Source organism: Pogona vitticeps, chromosome 1, assembly GCF_051106095.1.
Source record: "Pogona vitticeps strain Pit_001003342236 chromosome 1, PviZW2.1, whole genome shotgun sequence".
Taxonomy (NCBI): Eukaryota; Metazoa; Chordata; class Lepidosauria; order Squamata; family Agamidae; genus Pogona; species Pogona vitticeps.
The window spans coordinates 173,394,130-173,415,668 of record NC_135783.1 but is presented as its reverse complement, the minus strand read 5'-3'; the positions used below and the strand labels follow the sequence as shown (position 1 = coordinate 173,415,668).

The 21,539-nt window shown below is 38.7% G+C and overlaps 1 protein-coding gene across 36 annotated transcripts in view; it reads right to left on the bottom strand.

Moving 5' to 3' along the window:
- Positions 1–21,539, bottom strand: part of LRRFIP1 (LRR binding FLII interacting protein 1) — a 130,095-nt gene that overhangs the window by 15,279 nt on the left and 93,277 nt on the right. For 12 of the 36 annotated variants that reach the window (XM_072977590.2, XM_072977593.2, XM_072977500.2 and 9 more), the window contains 9 exons: positions 19,045–19,122; positions 14,923–14,955; positions 12,400–12,525; positions 12,024–12,095; positions 10,222–10,392; positions 9,480–9,572; positions 7,242–7,334; positions 3,830–3,922; positions 865–1,006 (listed from right to left, as the gene is read on the bottom strand). In XM_072977590.2, the coding sequence (XP_072833691.2) occupies positions 865–1,006; positions 3,830–3,922; positions 7,242–7,334; positions 9,480–9,572; positions 10,222–10,392; positions 12,024–12,095; positions 12,400–12,525; positions 14,923–14,955; positions 19,045–19,122 (901 nt within the window). The remainder of the gene's footprint in view (positions 1–864; positions 1,007–3,829; positions 3,923–7,241; positions 7,335–9,479; positions 9,573–10,221; positions 10,393–12,023; positions 12,096–12,399; positions 12,526–14,922; positions 14,956–19,044; positions 19,123–21,539) is intronic. The other 24 variants (XM_072977561.2, XM_072977570.2, XM_020799023.3 and 21 more) reach the window with 11 other exon arrangements.

The following is a 21,539-nucleotide window of genomic DNA, read 5'->3' as shown; positions in this document are numbered from 1 at the left end:
ACAAATTAGAAGGCCTACTTTCAAGACTCTTTTTAGTACAGTATAAGGCAAATGGAACCTTCAAAAAGCACTCCAAACATATTTATATGGAAGCTAGTTGAATCTATTTTAATGGAACATAAAAGATGAGGATAATGAACAAGGAGAAATTCTTTTCTTCCTCATAAACAGAAGCTGAGCCATACATTGCAAGTATTCACAACTGAGTCACTACAATTATATATATTCAATGTCTCCTTTTTCTCATAAATATAAACAATTAAAAGCTTTGTATATTTAATACCTCTTTTTGCTCTTCTGGCTGCCCTGGAAGCTATAAAGGTTTTCTAAGCTAAAACAGTAATTATCTTGCTCAGAAAAATATTAGGTGTCATAAGCTGCTCATTACAAATGTGGCCATTTCAAAATACCACTTTAAAAATATACAACCTTTGGTTGTAACATATCAAGTTAGCTAAACAGAAGTAGTAAACCTGTGTACTGTACCTAGTATTATAAAATGTTGAGGAATCCTAAACTAGTTTTTCTGTTTTCCTATAAGTTGGTGAGGACCACTCCAACTTCAAAATCACTTCTGACTGAAGGTATCTAAATAGATGCTCTGTTGTGTAGCTAAAGGGTTTTTAAATCGTTTGTTTTCCCATACCTGGAGAATGAAGGGAATGACTTTAACATCCCCTGTTTAAAGCAAAGAAAAAAATTAATAGGCTTGAAGTGATCATTGGCATTAAGCAAGAAGTAAAGGGTACAGAAGTGACTGTGAAAGCGGCATGCTGGTTGATTAGTGAGTTGCTCAGAAAGTAAAAGATTTCAAGCAAAGGCAATGATGGGTAAAAAAAACCTTAATGGAAACCAAACACTTACCTAGTACACCATCTCCAGCTACCTCAGGGGTATGACTTGCCCCTGAAACAATCTTAGAAGAACTTGCCAGTCCACCGTTATCAAGGTCTTCAGCAGTTTCTCCATTGGCTGCTACTTCTGATTTGGGAATTATCCCATGTTGCTGTAAGTGAAACAATACAGTAATGTTACAACATTACAGTATCATGGCCATAACGTTGGTATGGAAAGACCCAATCGGAGATGTACTGTTTATGAGAACTCTACAAAGAGCTGGTATAAGCAAAATATTAATAAAAGGCATCTCTATAATATTTAATTGGTTAAATGGATATCTTGATCCATGCAGAAATACTTTTTATTTTTAATCTTTGCCCTTCCTCCACTGATTTCTGAGCAGCACTGTATTATTCAGTGGCTCTAACCACGGTTTAATTATGGTTGATGAGAGCTTTCCATGTTCTCTAAAGAAATAAATAGTGCAGACTGTGCTTTCTTCTTTTTGGCAAAGTTTTGACTACAGCTATTACTCAGTAAAGTTGCCATTTTTCCTCTTAGTCCTGCCATTTTATGAAAGCATGAAGTCTCTACTTGCTCCTTTTATAGAAGTACACAATATGGAGTGGCAATTACAGATCAAAATGGTCTTTACTCCAACAACATTTATCCTGGAATGTGTTTCCCAGAGAGAAGCTTTAAGTAACACTTTTATGGGCAGAGGATTTATGAGTAAAACCTTGAAGCATGCAGGACTTGCCTGCTTGGAAGACAGGCTGAAATGGAAGCCCTTCTCTCTTGTGAGTGAATGTAGTTTCCTTTGTTTTCTCGCTAGAACTGGTTGATCTGTTTTTGTGTATAAGTACTTAGTGTAATGTTGCTGTTGACTGTTTGCTTTTTTTGTTCATACAGCAGCCTTTTAATTTCTGTCTTATCATAAGGTGTTCACCTTATTTTCCCAAAATTGATGTCTATATGTCCTTGTGTCTCAAAAAGCAACAAAATTTCCAAATTTGCAATTAATAATGAGCTTAAAGACACCAGTAGTGAATAATTAGTTGGACTGTGCTACTTGGTCTGCGGTGTAGATGTTTGTATTTTTAGTGGGGGACTTTTGTGGGTGGGGAGTGTTTGGGGAATTTTATGTGTGTGCATGTGTCTGGTCTCTGGGTGTCTGTGAATTTCGTTATATGGGTATACTGTGTATATACAGTGGTGCCTCGCACAGCGAAGTTAATCCGTTCTGGATTAACCCTCGCTGTGTGAAAGCATCGTTGAACGGGGCAAGAAAACCAACTGGAACGCATTAAACAGTGTTTAATGCATTCCAGTTGGGCTGAATACTCACCGTTCAACGATGCTTCCGGGCAGCTGGCAGCCATTTTCGCGCCCTTCCCTCGCTGAACGAGGGCGCGAAAATGGCTGCGATCAGCTGTCCGGCGGGTCCAAAATGGCCGCCGGAACAGCCGAAATGGCTGGCCGCAGCGTTTTCGCGCCCTTGGTAAGCAAGGGGAGGGCGCGAAAACGCTGCGCGCAGCCTTTTCGGCTGTTCCGGCAGCGTTTTCGCGCCCTCCCCTCGCTTACCAAGGGCGCGAAAACGCTGCGCGCGCCCATTTTGGGGTTGCGTGGCGGCCATTTTGGACCCGCCGACCAGCTGATCGGCGGGTCGCAAACCGAAGGTTGGTAAGTGAACCACTTACCGACCTTCGCTCTGTGAATTGTGCCCTATCTAGGTGCCATTTTGCGATTGCTTTTACGATCGCAAAAACGGCACCGTTGCGCGGATTCGTCGCTCTACGGAGCGACCGTTCTGCGAGGCACCACTGTACTTACAATGACAATAAATTATTCTTATTCTTATTCTTATTCTTATTCTTATTCTTATTCTTATTATTCTTATTATTATTATTATTATTATTAAATTCACTTAATGCAGAGGTTCCCAACTTTGGGTCTCCAGATGTTCTTGGATTATAACTTCCTGCTATCCTAAGCCAGCAGAGCTATGGGTGAAGGCTTCTCGGCATTTTAGTCCAGGAACATCTGGGGACCTAAGGTTGAGAACCACTGACTTAATGGACACCCTAACTACACAGTACAGTACAGTGTAATCCTACTAGCCAACCCAATTCACACATAGTGCAACATTTGTGGTGTGGAAAAGTTGAAATGGAAAGTTCATGTCAACATCAAGAAATAGCAGAATTTCAATGTAGTTCTATCTGGAGTTCCATACCATCTCAGTTCACCTGATCAATAATTGGAGAAAATAAAGTTTTGTGTTTAATTGTCTTAGCAGTAGACAACTAGAGGATTTTCCTTGTCAGGGAATCAGTCACTCCTTCTGCTTACTTGGGGGATGAGGGGTGGGTGGGCTTGAGATACAAGAAAGCTACATCAAGATATCCAGCTTCAGGTGGGTGTTTAGGGATTAGTATCTGGTCTGAACTTCTTTATTTTTAAGTCATCACTTCAACCATATCTTCTTGCTTTTAAATCAAATTTCCCCCCTTTTTTGGGTAATATTCCTAGTAATTTCATTAGATAAGGATTGGCTGACTATCAGTGCCGTTTAAATTAAAATGACGATTTGGGTCTTGTTTCTAAACTTAGCGTTGTACTAGTTTCCACAGTACCAGCTCTTTTGCTATTCTTTTTTGTTCTGGTATATTTTGAAACAGGAAGTGTTCTAATACCATAATGTAACATTGTTTCCCATATGACTTTAGTTTACAGAGATGGGATTGCCTATGACCTCCATCAAATAGAAGGAAATGCTTAACATATATAATTGTCCCCAATGTTAACCCTAACTAGTTATCAAAATTAGTAACATGGCATTTGAAACAATATGATTGAAGTATAAAACTAAATAATAAACCAAGATGCATTTGCTTTACCAGTTTCAAACCCTAACCAGATTTTTCTCCAGTATACAGAAAATACTATTATTTATTTTGGCATTCTGTTTTTTTATGTTTCTGCATACCTTCAATTGTTCCTTCAGCATAACCACCTCCTCTCTAAGATCATCTCGCTCACCTCTTATGGAATCAAAGAACTCTTTCTGCCTCTCTAATGCCTGAGTTGTCAAGGAACAGACATAAAAAACAAGAAGAAAAAGGCAAGAAAGGGGAAAAATAAAGATAAAGAAAATTAGCAACAAAAATAAGTAGGTTTCAGACATGCAAGGAATAATGAAATTTGCATGCAAGAAGAAAAAAACTTATTTTAGTACTTGATATTATGAAAGATTCCTTTACATACTGTATCTTAGTAATTACCATTTGCCTGGCTGTTTCAACAATCTGAGCAAAACTAAAATGTTAGAGATATATAAGATGCTTAAGTGCAAGAAGCTTGTTTTGTTGAGTTGGGCTTGGTTATTTAATTTTGGCTTTAGAAATGCACCAAGCCAGGAGACTATATAAATCATGAGGTATGTACAGGTCTGTCCTAGTTCTGCTTTTGTATAATCATGGCTCTATACAGTGGTGCCTCGCTTAACGACAACAGTCCATTCCAGGAAAATCACCATTAAGCGAAAACATCGTAAAGCGAAAATAAAAACCCCATTGAAACGCATTGAAACCCGTTCAATGCGTTCCAATGGGGTAAAAACTCACCGTCCAGCGAAGATCCTCCATATGGCAGCCATTTTCGCTGCCTGTATAGCGAGGAATCCGTCCCTAAACACAGCGGGGAGCCATATTAATCACCCAGCAGCCATTTTGAAACCGCCAATCAGCTGTTCAAAAAACGTTGTTTTGCCAAGAATTGGTTCCTGAAGCAGGGAACCGATCACCGCATAGTGAAATTCCCCCATTCAGACCATCGTTTTGCGATTGCAATTGCGATCGCAAAAAGATTGTTGTTAAGCGGATTCGTCGTAATGCAGGGCAACTGTAAAGCAAGGCACCACTGTAGTTACTTTCTCCTTCATTAACAACACTGAACACAGCTGCAATGTGAGCTACCCTTGCTCTGATAATTTCGAAACTTCCCATTCTTAGTGACTGAGCAGTTTTACTATTGTTACTACAGCCACAATGAAAGTGACATTTAATATACTGTATTAAGAATTTAAAATATATTCATTTAGTTCTCCACTGAAACTACAATTAGGAAGACACTCTGCCAGTGTATTAGGGAACATGCACAACCAGCACTCTAGCAAGAAAACATACACAATATCATGCGTCAAGAGAGAGACAGGAAATGTGACTCTGCTAGTTCTCTTGGACCTCTGAGTGGGGTTCTGATGATACTATGATACCCTTCTGGAATGTCTTTAAGGTCTAGACAGGCTGGGAGCAGCTTCAGGGTACCACTTTGCTGCTCCTTTGAGAGTAGGGTCCTGGAAATTGGGGCTCAGGAACTGTTCCTCTTGGCCATCAAAACGGCCCTGTGATAATTTCCATGATATGGTTTCGTCCCTCCTGTTTTTCAAAAGTTGCAATCCATACTCTGCTGACACTCATCTTTATTCTTTTTTCATCAAATTCTAAAAAGGCAACAAACTGTCTGCAACATTTGATGGCTTGAATTAGGGTGAATAATCTTATAGTCAATCTAGTTAATGATAGAAAGACATTCAATAGACCGCCTGGCACAGGTCATATCTGTCCTGGGCAGGATTTTGCTCCCCTACATGGGTTTCTAGTGTGACGGCACTGCTGGACCTATTTATTTATCCACTAATTTTATTGTATTTATGTCTTGCAATTCTCCTAATTCAGGGACCAAAAAAGATCACAAGCAGGGAGGGAGATGGACTGCCTGTTGGCAACTGTTCTGTGAAGTCTTTTTTCCTCAGTTCCACCCCCGCCAGCGTAGAAAACAAGAGACTTCTACTAAATGTTTTTGTGACTTCTAAAATGAATGATATGCAGCGTTTTCACTGAAAAGAACACAACAATTATAGAATGTGGTGGCCTGACTTTTGGTAGGTGTAGGAACATCATTTCATATTTTAGTTTTCATAAAACAGCTGCACAGGCTGCCAATTCACCACTGGGCCAAATGAAAGGGGAATTTTGGCCCTTTCATTTTTGATCCAGAATATGTTTATTCCACTGCTTATCCTAAAAACCACTGCTGTTTACTGAGATTTTTAAAATGGATTTTATTAGATGATGTGTTCTTTTGTTTTATAAACCACTATGGAGGTTAACTTTTGGAATACAGTATTTTCTATTTGGTTCAAAATCACTATTAAGCACTTCTTGTGAGGGATCACAAAACACTCATCACTAACACCAAGAGGAAGGGTCAGCTTTACACACATGGAGGCTTTAAAAAAAGCAGAATCACCAAATTTATCTACTGTAAGACAGTCACTATTAACATTGCACACTGTTGATGTTCCTAGCAGTCAAAATTGTGCATGAATGATCACAGAAGTCATTATGGTGCCCAGATATTGGTGATTATGTCAGCCTGATAAGCTGAGATACAAATGAAACTTCTGCATGTACACCCACCTCCTCACAGCTCAAGGAATCAAACTAGGAAGGCTTTAATAGCCTTTGATTTGTATTCATGCACTGAGCAGGGGGTTGAACTCGATGGCCTTATAAGCCCCTTCCAACGTCATTATTTTATGATAATTAACCATAGCTTTTTTTTTCTTTAAACGTATGAACTGATTACAAGTTTCAGAAGAAGCCAAAATACACTATGACTGAAGCTGGTTTAATTCTGGCTGGTCACTAGAATCTTTGGTCACTAGAATCTTTGAGACTGGATGAATCATATTAAGCAGGGCTGGAAGCTTCTCATTTTAATGGCTCTTAATGTGAAGATAACAGTGACTGTATGCTCAGTGACACCTCCTTCATTGTTCAGAACATCCGAAGTAGGCTACAGTGAGAGAAACAGCTGCTTAAATGAGATATTTAGTTTCTTGGGAGAAAACTGAGAAGCTTAGACAAAGCTCTATTCAAAGAAATAGCCTGGGGATATGGTACAAAATCAACAGTTGCTATTTATAGGGCATTTTTGGAACAGGATACATCTTCTGATAATGCTCAGTTTTTCTAAAGATGTGTATCTCAAAATAGTTGGGCTTAATAATTAGTACAGTTCTTCTACGACATCTGTTTAATTAAAACCACGAATTCATGAATTCCAGGCAACAATCACTAAAACATATATACAAGTAGAAAGTCTTGTATTTTATGGACAAAGCACAAAAATTAAGTAGGTTTAAAGTGATTTGCTTGATATGTATAAAAATAAATTGCATCCCACAAACTCAGAAGTGCACACAGAATCACCTTAGAAGGCACAAAAAACTCATTTTAATTTATTTCATGACCTTGATGGAGAATGCTGCATTGCTGCTCTTACTTTAAGGAGAGGTCGAATAATCTATTTTTTTATATGTATACAAATCCTACCCCTATCTTTTTTTCTTTCCATTCTATTGTCTCCTGAAGATCAGACATTTCCCTGACATAGCTCTCTTGTTTCTGTTGTAGTTGACGGATTTCCTGGGGCATAGAAGAAAACAAGAAGACAGAATGCAGATAAGAGTTAATCAGGAAAAAAATAGAGACTGTAACACTTAGAAAGAAATGAAGTGTACATGAACTAAGGGAAAGAAATCTACTGCTTACACAAATCCCATGCCACTGCCCAAAAATTTCAGTACTTTTACGCTTAAGGAAAACACATTTCTCATTGTGTTATCTTCCAGCCCAGTATGGTGATAAACCTATACATTACATAACAGAATGAGGGGCCATGGGCAAGAAGCCAGAACTGTATGCTTGCTTCTGCTTTACCACTGAGTTGCTACATACTCCGTAAACACAAAATCAACACTTGGCAGATGGGAGGAGAGATTAGTTACATGCACTGTACATAACAGTCATTGAATGTGTTAACAATTACAAATGTACCATTTGAATTTTTTGGACTTCAGCCCCCAGAATTCTCCATTCTGACACACCCACAGCTTTGGACACCTATGTATGGCTCACTTAGAGAAAGGCCTAGCTAGAAGGCTCCAGGCTTTATGACCTAGCTTCTTGTTCAAAAAAGAAGGGGAAGAACAAGAAGCCAGGCCATGGACCCTTTCAGCTAGGCTTTTCTCCAGGGGAGCCACACTTGGGTATCTGTAGGTGTAGGTACATCTGTTGGAAATAAATAAAAAAAAAATGAATGGAACATCCCTATTGTTACCATCTATAAGCAGCACCATTTCCATTTAGGATCATGAGGGTGGGGACACGGATCATGTAATGAGATCCCAACTTGCTTCATTTTGTATATTTAACATTCTATTTTTATTTTTTTAAACAGATAATGGAAAAGGAACCACAGCTGTTACTACTTCTGAAACAGTACCATTATGAGGAATTTTGACTTGAGGAACAAGTATTGTGGATCTTCCTTTTTAATGGCCATTACCTGCATTCTCTTTCCCTATTCCAGTTTACCTGCAAAAAGATCAGGTAGCTTCAGAGTGATTTTATTTGTTTGTGTAAGAAAACTATTTGCATTCTTAGCCTTGTTTTTCACCCTAGTAGTTGGGAAAGGGTCAGCTCCAGGATTCCAAGTAGGGGAAACAAGAGGTGTGTTTGCTATGACTTAAAAGGTTGATAAGAAATAGTTATTTAATTCAGAACCACTGGCATAAATGCAAGCACAATTTCCCTTCAGATATTCTGCATTTCCAGCAGTTATTGAAAACATCTGAAAATGGGAAATACCTATGTCTATATATGTGCAAAAAATAAAAGCAAGAGTCCCACATAATAGATTGTACCAGAGTTTTGAAGTAACAAGTTACTATTAAGATAATTACTTATGTGTCAAACAGGAGGAGAAGCAAGTTGATACAACTAATATCATTTCTTAAAACATTTTTTTTCAAATGTCACTCTTTAGCAGCACCAACTGGGCCTGGCCTGATAAATGTAAAAGCATCAATTTCACTGTTAACATGTTAATTCTAGTATGTTACAGTGGTGCCTCGCTTAGCGACGTTAATCCGTTCCGGAAAAAATGTCGCTAAGCGATTTAATCGCTAAGCGATTTTTAAAAGCCCAAGGAAACGCATTAAAACTTGTTTAATGCATTCCTGTGGTCTTTAAAACTAACCTTATGCGAAGATCCTCCATTGCGGTGGCCATTTTCTGTGCCTCTAAAGCGAGGCAACACAGCAGGCGGCCATTTTGTTTTCTGGAGGCCATTTTGAAACCACCAACAGCTGACCGAAAATGGGGGCTTTGCGGTGATCGCTTCCCCGCGATCATCGCAAAGCAATTTTCCCCCTGGGGCCATCGCTAAGCAATTGCTCTGGCGATGGCCAAAAGCCCATCGCTAAGCGATTTCATCGCTCAACGGAGCGATCACTAAGCGAGGCACCACTGTATTTCCAAGCTCTGGTCTATATATGGTTGCTTTCGTTTGGACAGCATCAAATTAGAATTTAATCTGAGAAATCTTATTGAAATATTTTAGATTTATTGCTCCACCAGGCATAGGGGGAGATCACTGTAATTCAAAAAGAATGTTTTTGGTGGAAAATCTGAAACTAAAAAGGCAGTTTTTTAAATTTTACTGGCAAAAATACAAACATACTGAGGGAAACCTATTAATTTCTTTAACATTTTAAGAAATTCACTTACTGCAAGGAGTTCTTCTCTTTGCTTCAAAGCTTCTTTAACTTCGATGAACTGAAACTGCAGTATTGCATGAGCATGTTTTTCCCTCTCAAAGTCCTACAAAATAAAAATTCTATACTCAGCTTGTGAACGTCTTCTTTAGAAAAACAAATTACTTTTCCAAAGAACAGTGTATCATTAGTCCTCCTAAACATCCCAGATGTTCCCTTTTTAACCATTAATAACTTTCTTCTTTTTGAAATCATTAAATCCAAATGCCACATACTGAAGCAACATACTGATTTTGTGCACAGAGGGACATGGAAGGAAGTTTTGTGGGACTCTGTGACTTACTTGTCAGTGTGCAAAGAGTTTAAATTGAATTAGAATCTTCACGAACACGTGCTTATGAGTCCCACTAAAGTGACTCAACTGGTGTAAAGGTAAGACAGATAGCAGTGGAGTCCAAATATGCTCCAGCTCAGCTTTAGGATTTAATGCCTGTTAGAAAATGCAATACCAAGCAAGCCTCCTTTTTATCCAACATGCCTAAGCCACTGTGAACTCACCATGAATTACGAGTACCATACTGTAGTACCATATTTATTGAGGAAAAGGTCTTTTTAAAGAAATTTGCTTAGGATCTTAAAAAAATCTGAAGCCACAGTGGGAATATTAACTCCACAAATGGCAAGAAAATATTTCACTTTTCTTTTGTACAGCTGATGAAAACATCACATGAGATTTCTTGGACACTGCTACATACTTTACTTTTCTCCTCATATTGTCTCCTGGATTCCGCAAGCTGTTCTTCTAGTTCCAACAATGCATCCTTTAGGTTGTCTACTTGATACATGAAATTGGTTTTCTCATTATCTAATTGAGCATTTGACACCATAGCCTTCTTATATTTCTCTTCAACTTCAGCAAGGGAGTCCTAAAGATAAGAAAAAAAAGAAAAAAAATCAATGTTTTTAGTTTATAAACTGAATCCAAATTCTACAAAACATTGCAGTTTAAGATGAAAATACCTTTTGAATAGGATCTATAGAGCAGCGCTAACAATGGCAACAACTAAAGTCCTATACTGTAAGATGTCAAGAAGATAACAAAGGTTGCTTTGGTGTCTTTAGCTATTTGACATTTGATAGGAGATAAGGGCTCTGCAGGATATTTTCAGTCCTCTGTTTCTATCTTTTTGAGAAATAAAGATGGCAGGAGCAAAGGGGGTTGTAGCAAACAAAGAATGCTATGGAGGGATGATCCTGACTGGATCACTCAGTGAGATGACTACCGGGCTGTGGAGCCGGAAGTTAGGAGTTCCGTTCCCCACTCTGCCTCTTTGTAGATTGCCTGAGCCAATCTGTGTGGCCTCAGGCAAGCTACAAAGTCCCAGAGAGACCACAGAAGAAAGGACGCGCAAACCACTTCGGAGTACAGTACTCTGTACTTTGAAAATCCTCTAAAAAGTTGCTATAAGTTGAAAACAGTGGCTGAATGGCTGAGTGATTTAGCTATCTGGCTGCGGAGTAAGAAGTTGGGAGTTTGATTCCCCACTGTGTCTTCTGCAAGCTTGTGTGGCCTTGGGCAAGCTGTACAGTCCCACAATGCCCCCCCAAAAGAAGGGAATGGGAAACCACCTCTGAGTACTCTCTACCTAGAAAACCCCCCAAAAGAACTGTCACAAGTCAGAATTGACGGCACATCCCATCATTGCTATTGTGACTTTCTCAGGATTTTTCACAATGTAATTATGCCAGTTGATTTTTAAGGTGATGAAGGGCAGAACATCACCTACATTAACACTGAACTGAGAATTCTGTACCTCATCAGACAAAATTCCATTATTAAAGGAAACAGGCAGTTTAATCTATTTTTATATATGCTGTATTAAAGAATATTCCTGGATATTCGAGATACCTCCTATAAAATATTTCAAGTAATTGTTACTGCAGTCTCATAAAATTAGTCCATGTAATTATCTAATAATTGTGTAATATGGTGGAATGATTTGGATCAGCACTTGCAGCCTAAGGCATTTCACTGTATCACTACATTTCTAGGGCATGTGGCAAATGGTTTCACTTTATGACTATGCTTCTGTAAAGAAATGTTGCATGTCTATAGTCCTGCAGAATATATCCTAAAGCTTAAAAAATATGTGGCACAGAATTTCAAAAGCAGCATATACACCTCTACCCGATTTTTAAATATTTTCCAGTTCTAACTGCTGCCATTTCACCGAAACACTTGTAAAATGTCTGTTTTGTTAACATAATACAGTATATGTATTTCAAAGTATTAGTATTAAACATGCAAAAGCAAATTGTTGTATTCATTGAATCTGTTAATGTGTCTTACATACATACGCTATGCTCAGTTGAACAATTAGAATGAAAACTGATCAGTACTTAACAAGGTATGTGACATTCTACATTATAAATTCAATATGCAATTCCACAACTCTGCAAGAAAGCATGCGGGTTAAGTTCCATTCCACTATGGTTCCCTCTCCGGCTGTTCAGCCAAAGTTAAAATCCATAAGCTCACTCTACATTTAGCTTGTACCTTCATTTCCTTCAATCCCTGCATGTATTTTCCTTCTACATCCTGAATCTGGTCCTTTAACTCATTGATATCCTGAAGAAAATTACAAAACATTGTGACAAGAAAACCACTGGGAACCCTTGAATACTACAAAGGGGCACTTAAGTTATATATTACAAAAAAGAGGTTCTCTGCTCATTCATTATTTTCAGATATCTTATTTTATACAAAATGAATATTCCATACTAATAACTTCAGATTAGCAAAATATCATGGATCTCTCTACGCTATGATCATTATGCTATTCACAGTTGTACTCAGATATTGTTTCTATAGCAAAAAGGCATTTGGGACCCAGATGAAGACTATCAGATTCCACTTCCAACAAACATTTTACCTTGATTTCTCTAATAGATGCTTCGGTATCAACTGAGATGGAGGTATCTCCACTGCCTCGCCGAGAAGACGTTCCACCTAGAGAGGCCAGTGTAGCTGCTGATAAACTTGACACAGTGCGAACTCCCTGGAATTATATGCAACGAGGTTATGGCAAGTCTTTAATTGTATTCTTAATTAAGGTATATATGAACTATCTTAAAAGCACTCTAAATTATTTTAGTTTATATCAGGCTTTAGTGCCAAAACATAGATTCTATTACTCAATAATACAGCAGAAAAGAGAAAGAGGAAATGTGAAAGGGGAAAGATGTGTCATCCATTTCAACTATATTTATTCAAAATATATTCGATGTGTGAATACCAGAATATTATTTAGTGCTTCCCTTTCCGTTCATGAAGGGAAAAAAAGACTTAAAAAGTTTTTAAGATGTCATACTATTCACAAAGCTGTTCAAGTCTAAAAGCAAACAGGAAAGCTGTGCAGGAAAGCCCTGATCCATTTTAATTTTACTCTGGTCTGGTTTAGATATAACACGTGCTGTTGCAGCAAATACACATTTGTCAGAGCAGAAACAAGAGCTGGAAAAAATTCAAATTTGGGGCTAGCACGTAGACTGGAGGGAGGTGGTTTTCACTTCAGTCCACCCCCTCAGCTTATAACAGGAGCCAAAGTGGCTCCCCAACCAGTGGGCAGCATCAAGAGACAGATGGGTCTCTCCAAGCACAGGATCCATTCCAATGCCAAGCCAGCACCTGCTGCTGTAACCAATAAAGTTGTGTCTTTTTCCTTCCAGAACTGTGTCCATGTGTTTTATTAGGGTAACAGGCCTGCTCAGCCATAGGCCAGCAACTGTAACCCTAACCAGGCATTTAGAAATTGCAGAACATGCACACATAGAAGGGAGCATTCCAATTTCACTTTATTCACCCCTGGTTTCATCCCTACACATGGAGGGCAAGGAAAATGCTGAGACTGGGTGCATCTATGCATGGGGGTACCTTTTCCAGGGTTTTACCATACGTGGGAAGTTAAGAGAAATAATGGTGGGGGGGGTGAGGCTAGAACATTCCTTTCAGTGAGCATATTCTAGTCAGTTACGTGTTATCAAGTCAGCAGCAAGTTATAGCGTTCCTAATTGGGCTTTCAAGTTTTGTGATTATATATTTTTTAAAAAAATCTCCACCACTCTTGGGATTCTGCCCTTATCCCTTTTAATTTATATGCCCCATTGCTCTCCAGAGATATAATGCTTCTTGTCCTGGAGTGATTATATTTCCAAATACATGTACTAAAAAAAAAATCCATATATCCTTAAAATAATTAGCTTTCAATATTCCTTTTCTATTGTTGACAACCACATTCCATATTTTAATACAATTTCTCCATATTAAATTGGTTATTATTCTTCCAATATCCTGCAAATAGCAATCCTGCAATTGTTACCATAATAATAATTAATTCCTTCTCCCCCCCCCCATTCTAATAGAGTATTTCCAAATATATTTAACAAGGCCAACACTGGACACCTTTGTATATCAATACTCATAATTTCCTTTATCTCTCAAAATATCTTTATCCTTCTGCCTCCTTTCACCTGTTCACATGTTTGTAAATATTCTTTCTTTCTTACATCTCCAAGAATGGTACTTCATTATTTGTTAAATTCAATTTCACTGGAGCTAAATACCATCTGTATACTACTTTGTAACAAAAATTCCTTAACCCTTACAGACATATTATTCATTAGTCTTTTTAGTCTTTTATTCTATGACTTCTTCCACTTTTCTCCACTAATTTCTTTACTTAAATCCCCTTCCCATTCCTCTTTAAGAGCAACATTTTATAAGTTGCACTTATAATATGTTTAAAATGGATACCGAACCCTAATTTTTCTATTAATATCTTTAATGAGGGCCATTCCACTAAATCAAAAAGTGAGATGTTTAAGGAGTGATGTTATCAGTTCCACTCTCCCAGTGAGTTCTCACGACCAATTGGAGATTCAAACCCTGGTTTCCAGAATCCTAATCTGTCACTTTATCTATTGTACCACATTGGGTATCTGGTGCACATTCTACACACTTTTAAATTCCTGAATGTTGTTTTCATTCAGTCTTTAGTCTTTAATTCTATCACCTCTGGGCCATAAATAATATACATGAAATGTCAGATTATCTCATTTTGAAATTTCTGCCTCTAAACTATATTGCCAGAACCCATTTAGCCAGCAAAACCCAGGGAAGCACACTTGCAAAATATTGTCCTCTTAACATTTCAGAATCTGGTCATTTGGTCTGAGTATTTCATTGTAACTACAGTACATGATATCAAACCAACAACAGAAACAACAGAAAATTAATGGAATCAGGAATGCACAAAGTACATTCATTGGGCAACTCCAAAGCTTAAGGAATCAAACTGCTATTGTTCGATTCTCAGATAAGTTTCAATGTGTAACCACTCAAAATAGTATCTTATTATCTTTCCATTCACCTATAACTTTCCCATGCATTCTCTTACCTTTTCAAAATCTTTTTCAGGCCTTTCTTCAACCTGTAGTGGGGAAAGAGAAAGGAATAAGAACTAGACAGCAAGGCTACACTAGACTTCAGAGACCCTTTTAAACAATAAATATTAACTTTAATGTTAACAAGGGACACTTTGGGATCCCTACTAGACATTTTCAGCTTTTTATGTGTATTGTTTTATATTCTCTGTTGTGAGCTGCCCAGAGTAGACTGTCTCTAGATGGGTGGCATATAATAAATAAATAAAAATAAAATAAATTATGCCTTGAAACTTGAGCTCTTTTGAATTCAGTCAAAGGTTTAGTTAGGCCACTATACCTCTGTCTAAGGCATCTGAGCGGTGTTCACATGTTTAACTGAGCACTGAACACTGAATATGTGGAAACAAAAGAATGTGTGTACAACAAATTTCTCCAGTTTTAGCAATAACATGTGTTAACATAAGGCTGTCACAAAATACAGCCTATAATAAATAGAATGTGCATAGCTAATAAAAAAAATTGTTGCAAGCCTCTAAAGAGCATTAGTGCATAAGTACCTTGGGAGAAGCTCAGTTTGACTGAATCCTTTTCATTACTAAGGAGGAATAACCAGAATTATGTTCTTACAAAAATCAGTTTCCTGGTCAAAGTAAAGCAAGTCTCTTCTTTAGGGAGATTTAGGACTCACAGAACAAGACTTGAGAATATGATCTAATTTACATGGAGTGACAGTGGCGAACATCTTGTAGGAATCATATGATCAGAGCTCTGGATTTCTTCAACATTTACCATTACCAAATTACATTCCGCAATGTGGAATTATTAGCCCCTGTCAACATGGCAAATGTATAGGAAAGATGGGCACTGAGAGCTAGAAGGGTTCCAGATTGAGGAAGACTATTTTATGTGCTTGAAAACCTGACATATTGTAGAAACACATTATTTTAGATTGAAAAATAAATGCTCCTGCTGCTGCTGCTCCTCCTCCTCCTAGTATACTACTACTACTACTACTACTACTACTACTACTACTACTACTACTACTACTACTACTACTAATACTAATACTAATACTAATACTAATAATAATAATAATAATACTAATAATAATAATAATACTAATAATAATAATAATAATAATAATAATAATAATAATAATAATAATAATAATAATAATAATAATAATAATAATAATAATAATAATAATAATAATAATAATAATAATAATAATAATAATAATAATAATAATAATAATAATAAAAAATATACCAACCATCTGGCTACCACTCTAGGCAGTCCACACAGAAAATAAGACAATAATCAACATCAACAAACCAAAATAAAATAACATCAAAATAAAGAAGAATAAAGGAAAGCATCAACAGTCTCTGGAGAATTCCATGTCTTGTAAAGAAACAAAAGTACTTCAGAAAAAAAAAACATGAAGAGAATAAAAACTATAACCCTAAACTCAAACAGCCCAATAACAACAGAACATTCAAAAACAAAACAAAAAAACAAAAAACAAAAAACAAACCCAGAACATTCCATGGAGCATGCACAGTCCATGGCCAAAGAATGTGGAATATGATTGTGTATGTTTTTTTTTGGGGGGGGGGAATCATAGGAGAGTGACTGGAATTGAGCATTTTCTGTTCCAGAAAGCAGAGCTGGTTGGAACTAGGGAGGGGACAGTTGGATTAAACACTTCCACCAATCCAAATCCCCCAGGGGGGTTATTATTATTTTGTTACTGTATATTGATAGTATTATTTAAAAAAATGTTTTTAAATCGTTGGTTGTTGTGGGTTTTTCGGGCTTCTTGGCCGTGTTCTGAAAGTGGTTCTTCCTAACGTTTCGCCAGTCTCTGTGGCCGGCATCTTCAGAGGACAGCAATCTGTGCTCTGGGTAGGCTTGAGAGTGGGTGGAGTATTCACGGCTGTGAGAAGGCTAGTTTGTGAGGTAGGCTATTGTCCTAATCAGGAGATGGTTGATTAATGTCTTTTGTTGTGGACAAGCAAAGTACAGTATTTCTGCCATACATCAAAGGGGTCACAGACTGCATGGGGAAACTTCTGGAAAAACACAACTTACAAACAGTATTCAAGCCCACCAGAAAAATACAACAAATGTTACGGTCAGCAAAGGACAGAAGGGACCCCCTCACCACTGCAGGAGTATACCGGATACCTTGCAGTTGTGGCCAGGTATACAATGGAACCACAAAACGAAGCATCCACACCAGAATCAAAGAACATGAGAGACACTGCAGACTAAAACAACCAGAAAAATCTGCAGTAGCTGAACATGCCATAAAACAAACTGGACATGAAATTCTATTTCAACATACTGAAATACTGGACAACACCAGCAATCATTACGTCAGACTGCACAGGGAAGCCATTGAAATCCACAAGCATCAACAAAACTTCAACTGGAAGGAGGAATGTCTGAAACTCAACAAAACTTGGCTCCCAGCTCTCAAAAACACAGAGTGCAAAAGGTCAACGAACTCCACCCAGCCACAAGGTCAGGGGATTACTGCACACAAAAGACCAGCTAATGACACCCATCAACCACAGGGACAGATAATCTCCCCTCCTTATCAAAACAATACATCCACAACAAAACACATTAATCAACCATCTCCTGATTAGGACAATAGCCTACCTCACAAACTAGCCTTCTCACAGCCATAAATACTCCACCCACTCTCAAGCCTACCTAGAGCACAGTTTGCTGTCCTCTGAAGATGCCGGCCACAGAGACTGGCGAAACGTTAGGAAGAACCACTTTCAGAACACGGCCAAGAAGCCCGAAAAACCCACAACAACCATTAGATCCCGGCCGTGAAAGCCTTCGCGAATACATTGTTTTTAAATCCTTTCTTTGATTTCTCTTAAAAGGCCAATCAGGAAACTGCAGCTGAAGGCACTACCATGGATTTGAGTGTGGCTGATTTCTCAACTGGCCCTTTAAAGTGAGGCAAAGAAGAGATTTTAAATTTTGTTTTTACAACTGATGTAGTGCATCAGGAACAGTCTACAGTCAAAAACCTTCCCATTTCCTCTTCCCTCTGGAGTGAAGCATGCTGGCAAACTGGAACAAGTTCAGAGGAGGGCAACAAGGATGATCAGGGGGCTGGAAACTAAGTCCTATGAGGAAAAATTAGGCATGTTTAGCTTTGAAAAGAAGACTGAGGGGAAATATGATGGCACTTTTAAAATACTTGAAAGGCTGTCATTCAGAGGAGGGGCCGGATTAGTTCTCAGTCATCCCACAGTGCAGGACACACAACAATGGCCTACAGGAAGCCAGATTTTGGTTGAATATCAGGAAAAACTTCCTAACTGTTAGAGCAGTAAAACAGTGGAATCAATTACCTCGAGAGGTGGTGAGTGTTCTAACACTGGAGGCATTCAAGAGAAACTTAGACAACCACCTGGTGGATATCCTTTGATTTGTATTCCTGCACTGAGCAGGGGGTCAGACTTGATGACCTTATAGGCCCCTTCCGACTTCACTATTCTATGATTCTAGGATACTTGAGCAACACTTTCTACCAATACAGATAGCCAACGTTCTTCACCCCAAAAATAATGTAAGTTGGTGTTCTCTTACAGCAGTTGCAATTTCAGTTTCAACGTAGTGCCAAGCTGAGCGAAATCTGATCGGGAGTTGCCCCAATGTATCACTTTACAGTTAACATGGTATTTCTCACTCACACACACAAACTTTTTAAACCCTTATAATGCGTGAGTCTTTTGATGTTTCAGGATAATATCACAATACTACAAGGACAGAACAAGAAGGTACAGCCAGAGAGATTATCATCAATCTGATCAGAATTCCCCTTACTATGCCATCCAATAATAACAGAATGCATAGTAGCAGCACAAATTCCTGCAAAACTGAGGGCTGGGGGCGGGGCGAAAGAGTGCCAGTTGTTAAAGGATGAATGACATAATGATTCTTTAGAGTTTAAAGGTGGACAGTCCAGGTTTAACTTTGTGATTTTAATTTAAACTAATTTTAACCATACACTATGAATATCCCACAGCCGTGGAAACAGCTTTGAAAAACAGAGGACAAGCAATTCAATCAGAAAAGAGGAAACAGGAAGAAATGCTCACCACAGGACTTGCACGAGCAGAACTAGCTCTAGAAGAAGCTCGAGATCCTGAGCCGAGGTAGCAACTGTATTCTGAAGGCTGCCCACGTATACCCCAAAGAAAGCATCAAAGAGAGATGGGGGGAAAGGAAGCATTAGAATAGCACAGGTCAGATAGAATGTTCACATTTCTGGCATGTTAGAAAAGGATAGTATAAGACTGCAGGCAGTTTGAGCAGATGCTGCAAAGTCATAAAGAAACTTAGACAACAGATTAAGATCCAAAATATTAAAACAAGAGCACAGTTAAGCAACAAGTAGCAATGAAGATACTGTATATAATTCACATCAGAATTCAGGTCAGGCTCTAATCAACAAAAATCAGTGGAATTTTTTTTTGGTCATGAGATATGTTTGAGAATGCCCAGAACCATGATATTTGGAAAATACCTTTAAATACTATGTGACAATATTACCGACCCATCTCCATATTGGCAAAAGAAAACTGGAGGAGAACGCAGCAAAAGACTGTGGCACTGTAAAGACTAACAAGTTTATTTCAGTGTTAACTTCTACAGATAGAGTAACAACTCTTAGACAGCAGATTCTTCCCGTGTTAGCTTCTCAGGTGGACAGTATGAATACAATAAGAAATGCCAACTCCATCAGCTTTTTGTTTGGCAATTTTGCTGTCACCTCCAGGACCACAAGAGTAACATGGAAAATCTCACAGGGCACACATAAAACTCTGGGCTTATGTCATGCTTTTTCAACAGTCATTTCCTGATTCCTTATCATAAACTGTTCCTGAAATTGTAATTGCAAAAGTAGTTTCCAAATGGCATGTAATGAGTCAGGACTAACAGTAAATCTAAGCCACAGGTTGTGCAAAATTGGTTGCTTGCTACCTTGGAACTGATACTTTAGCTGCTTTGACAAGTAACTGGACTTAACTTCCTACTCCTCCACTGGCCTTTTTTCCTTGTTACAAAAGACCCATCACTTTAGTCTCACAATCCATGCAAGAGAAGATGCACCGTGTTATTGCAATTGAGCTATCTAGTAAGTTTTGTTGCTGTAGAAGGAACATCAGTAGCCTTTCATAATTATGTAATTCCCAAAATGAAAAGATGAATTAGTAAAACCCACCGTGGGCTTGGGGCAGTGTAAAGTTCTTCTTCAGCAAGATCAGTGTTGGAATTTGCCAGCTCTCCACCAGCACACTAAAACTTGACTTTTCTTCAGTAAACTGTAATCTTTAATTTTACTTCAGCATTACTGCATATTCAATCTTCTAAACCTTATTGTTGCCAAACTATTAAACAGCAAATTTGTTTTAAAACTGCAATTAAGAAAAATTAGCAATTTGCTTATCCAACTCCCTGATGTCAAACCATTAAAAAAATTCACTGACTGTGCAATGGAGAAATACTTAATTACTCAGCAATAAAAGGCATTCAGTACAATTTAGTGATAAGGAGATGTTTTTTACAGACTGCCTAAGGATGGAACAAGTCAGTTGAAAGCCACTCCAGTCAGTTGAAAGCCATGGTGTCATAAATTGGATAGACTTCCTGGACTATGCATGAAACAGAACAGTAACTGAGTAAACAGTTACCATTCTGTTTTTACCATTCTTGTGCCATAAGTATGCTGATGACACGCAGCTCTACATCTCCTTTTCACCTACTTCAGTGAATGCCATTCTGTACCCACAGCGCTGTCTGGAGGCCGTACTGCAATGGATGCGGGAGAATGGGTTGAGGCTGAACCCGGATAAGACGGAGGTCCTGAGGGCTGGTGGCCCCTCCATCGGCAGCTTGGGAAACTCCCTCTCTTTGGGGGGGGGGGTGACTCTCACCACGAAGAGTGAGGCTCACAGCTTGGGAGTACATCTGGACCCGGCGCTCACCATGGAAACCCAGGTGGTGTCAGTGGTCCGTTCTGCCTATTATCTTATGGCAGATTGCCCAGCTGCGTCCCTTTCTTGATGGCGGGGCCCTCACCACGCTGGTCCATGTGCTTGTAATCTTGAGATTAGACCACTGTAATGCGCTCTACATGGGGCTACCTTTGAGGTTGTTGCGGAAGCTTCAGATGGTGCAGAATGTGGCAGCCAGACTACTTACTGGAACAAGAAAACACCAGCATATCTCTCCCACTCTGGCTGCCCATTTGTTTCCGCATTGATTTCAAAGTGTTAATGATGACATATAAAGCCCTAAATGGTTTAGGACCTCGATACCTAGCAGAACGCCTTCTCCCACCTAGATCTACTCAAGTCACTCGCTATAGCCAGGAAAGATGGCTGAGGGGCCTAACACTAAGAGAGGCCCGGAAAGAAAGAACAAGAAACCGGGCCTTCTGGGCAGTGGCCCCTCGACTTTGGAATAGCCTGCTGTCAGAGATCTGCCTGGCTCCCTCACTGGGGTTTTTTAAGAGCCAATTAAAGACTTGGCTTTTTAGGCAGGCCTTCCCTCCTGTCAATACTTGACTTTTACTTTCTACTTAAACTTT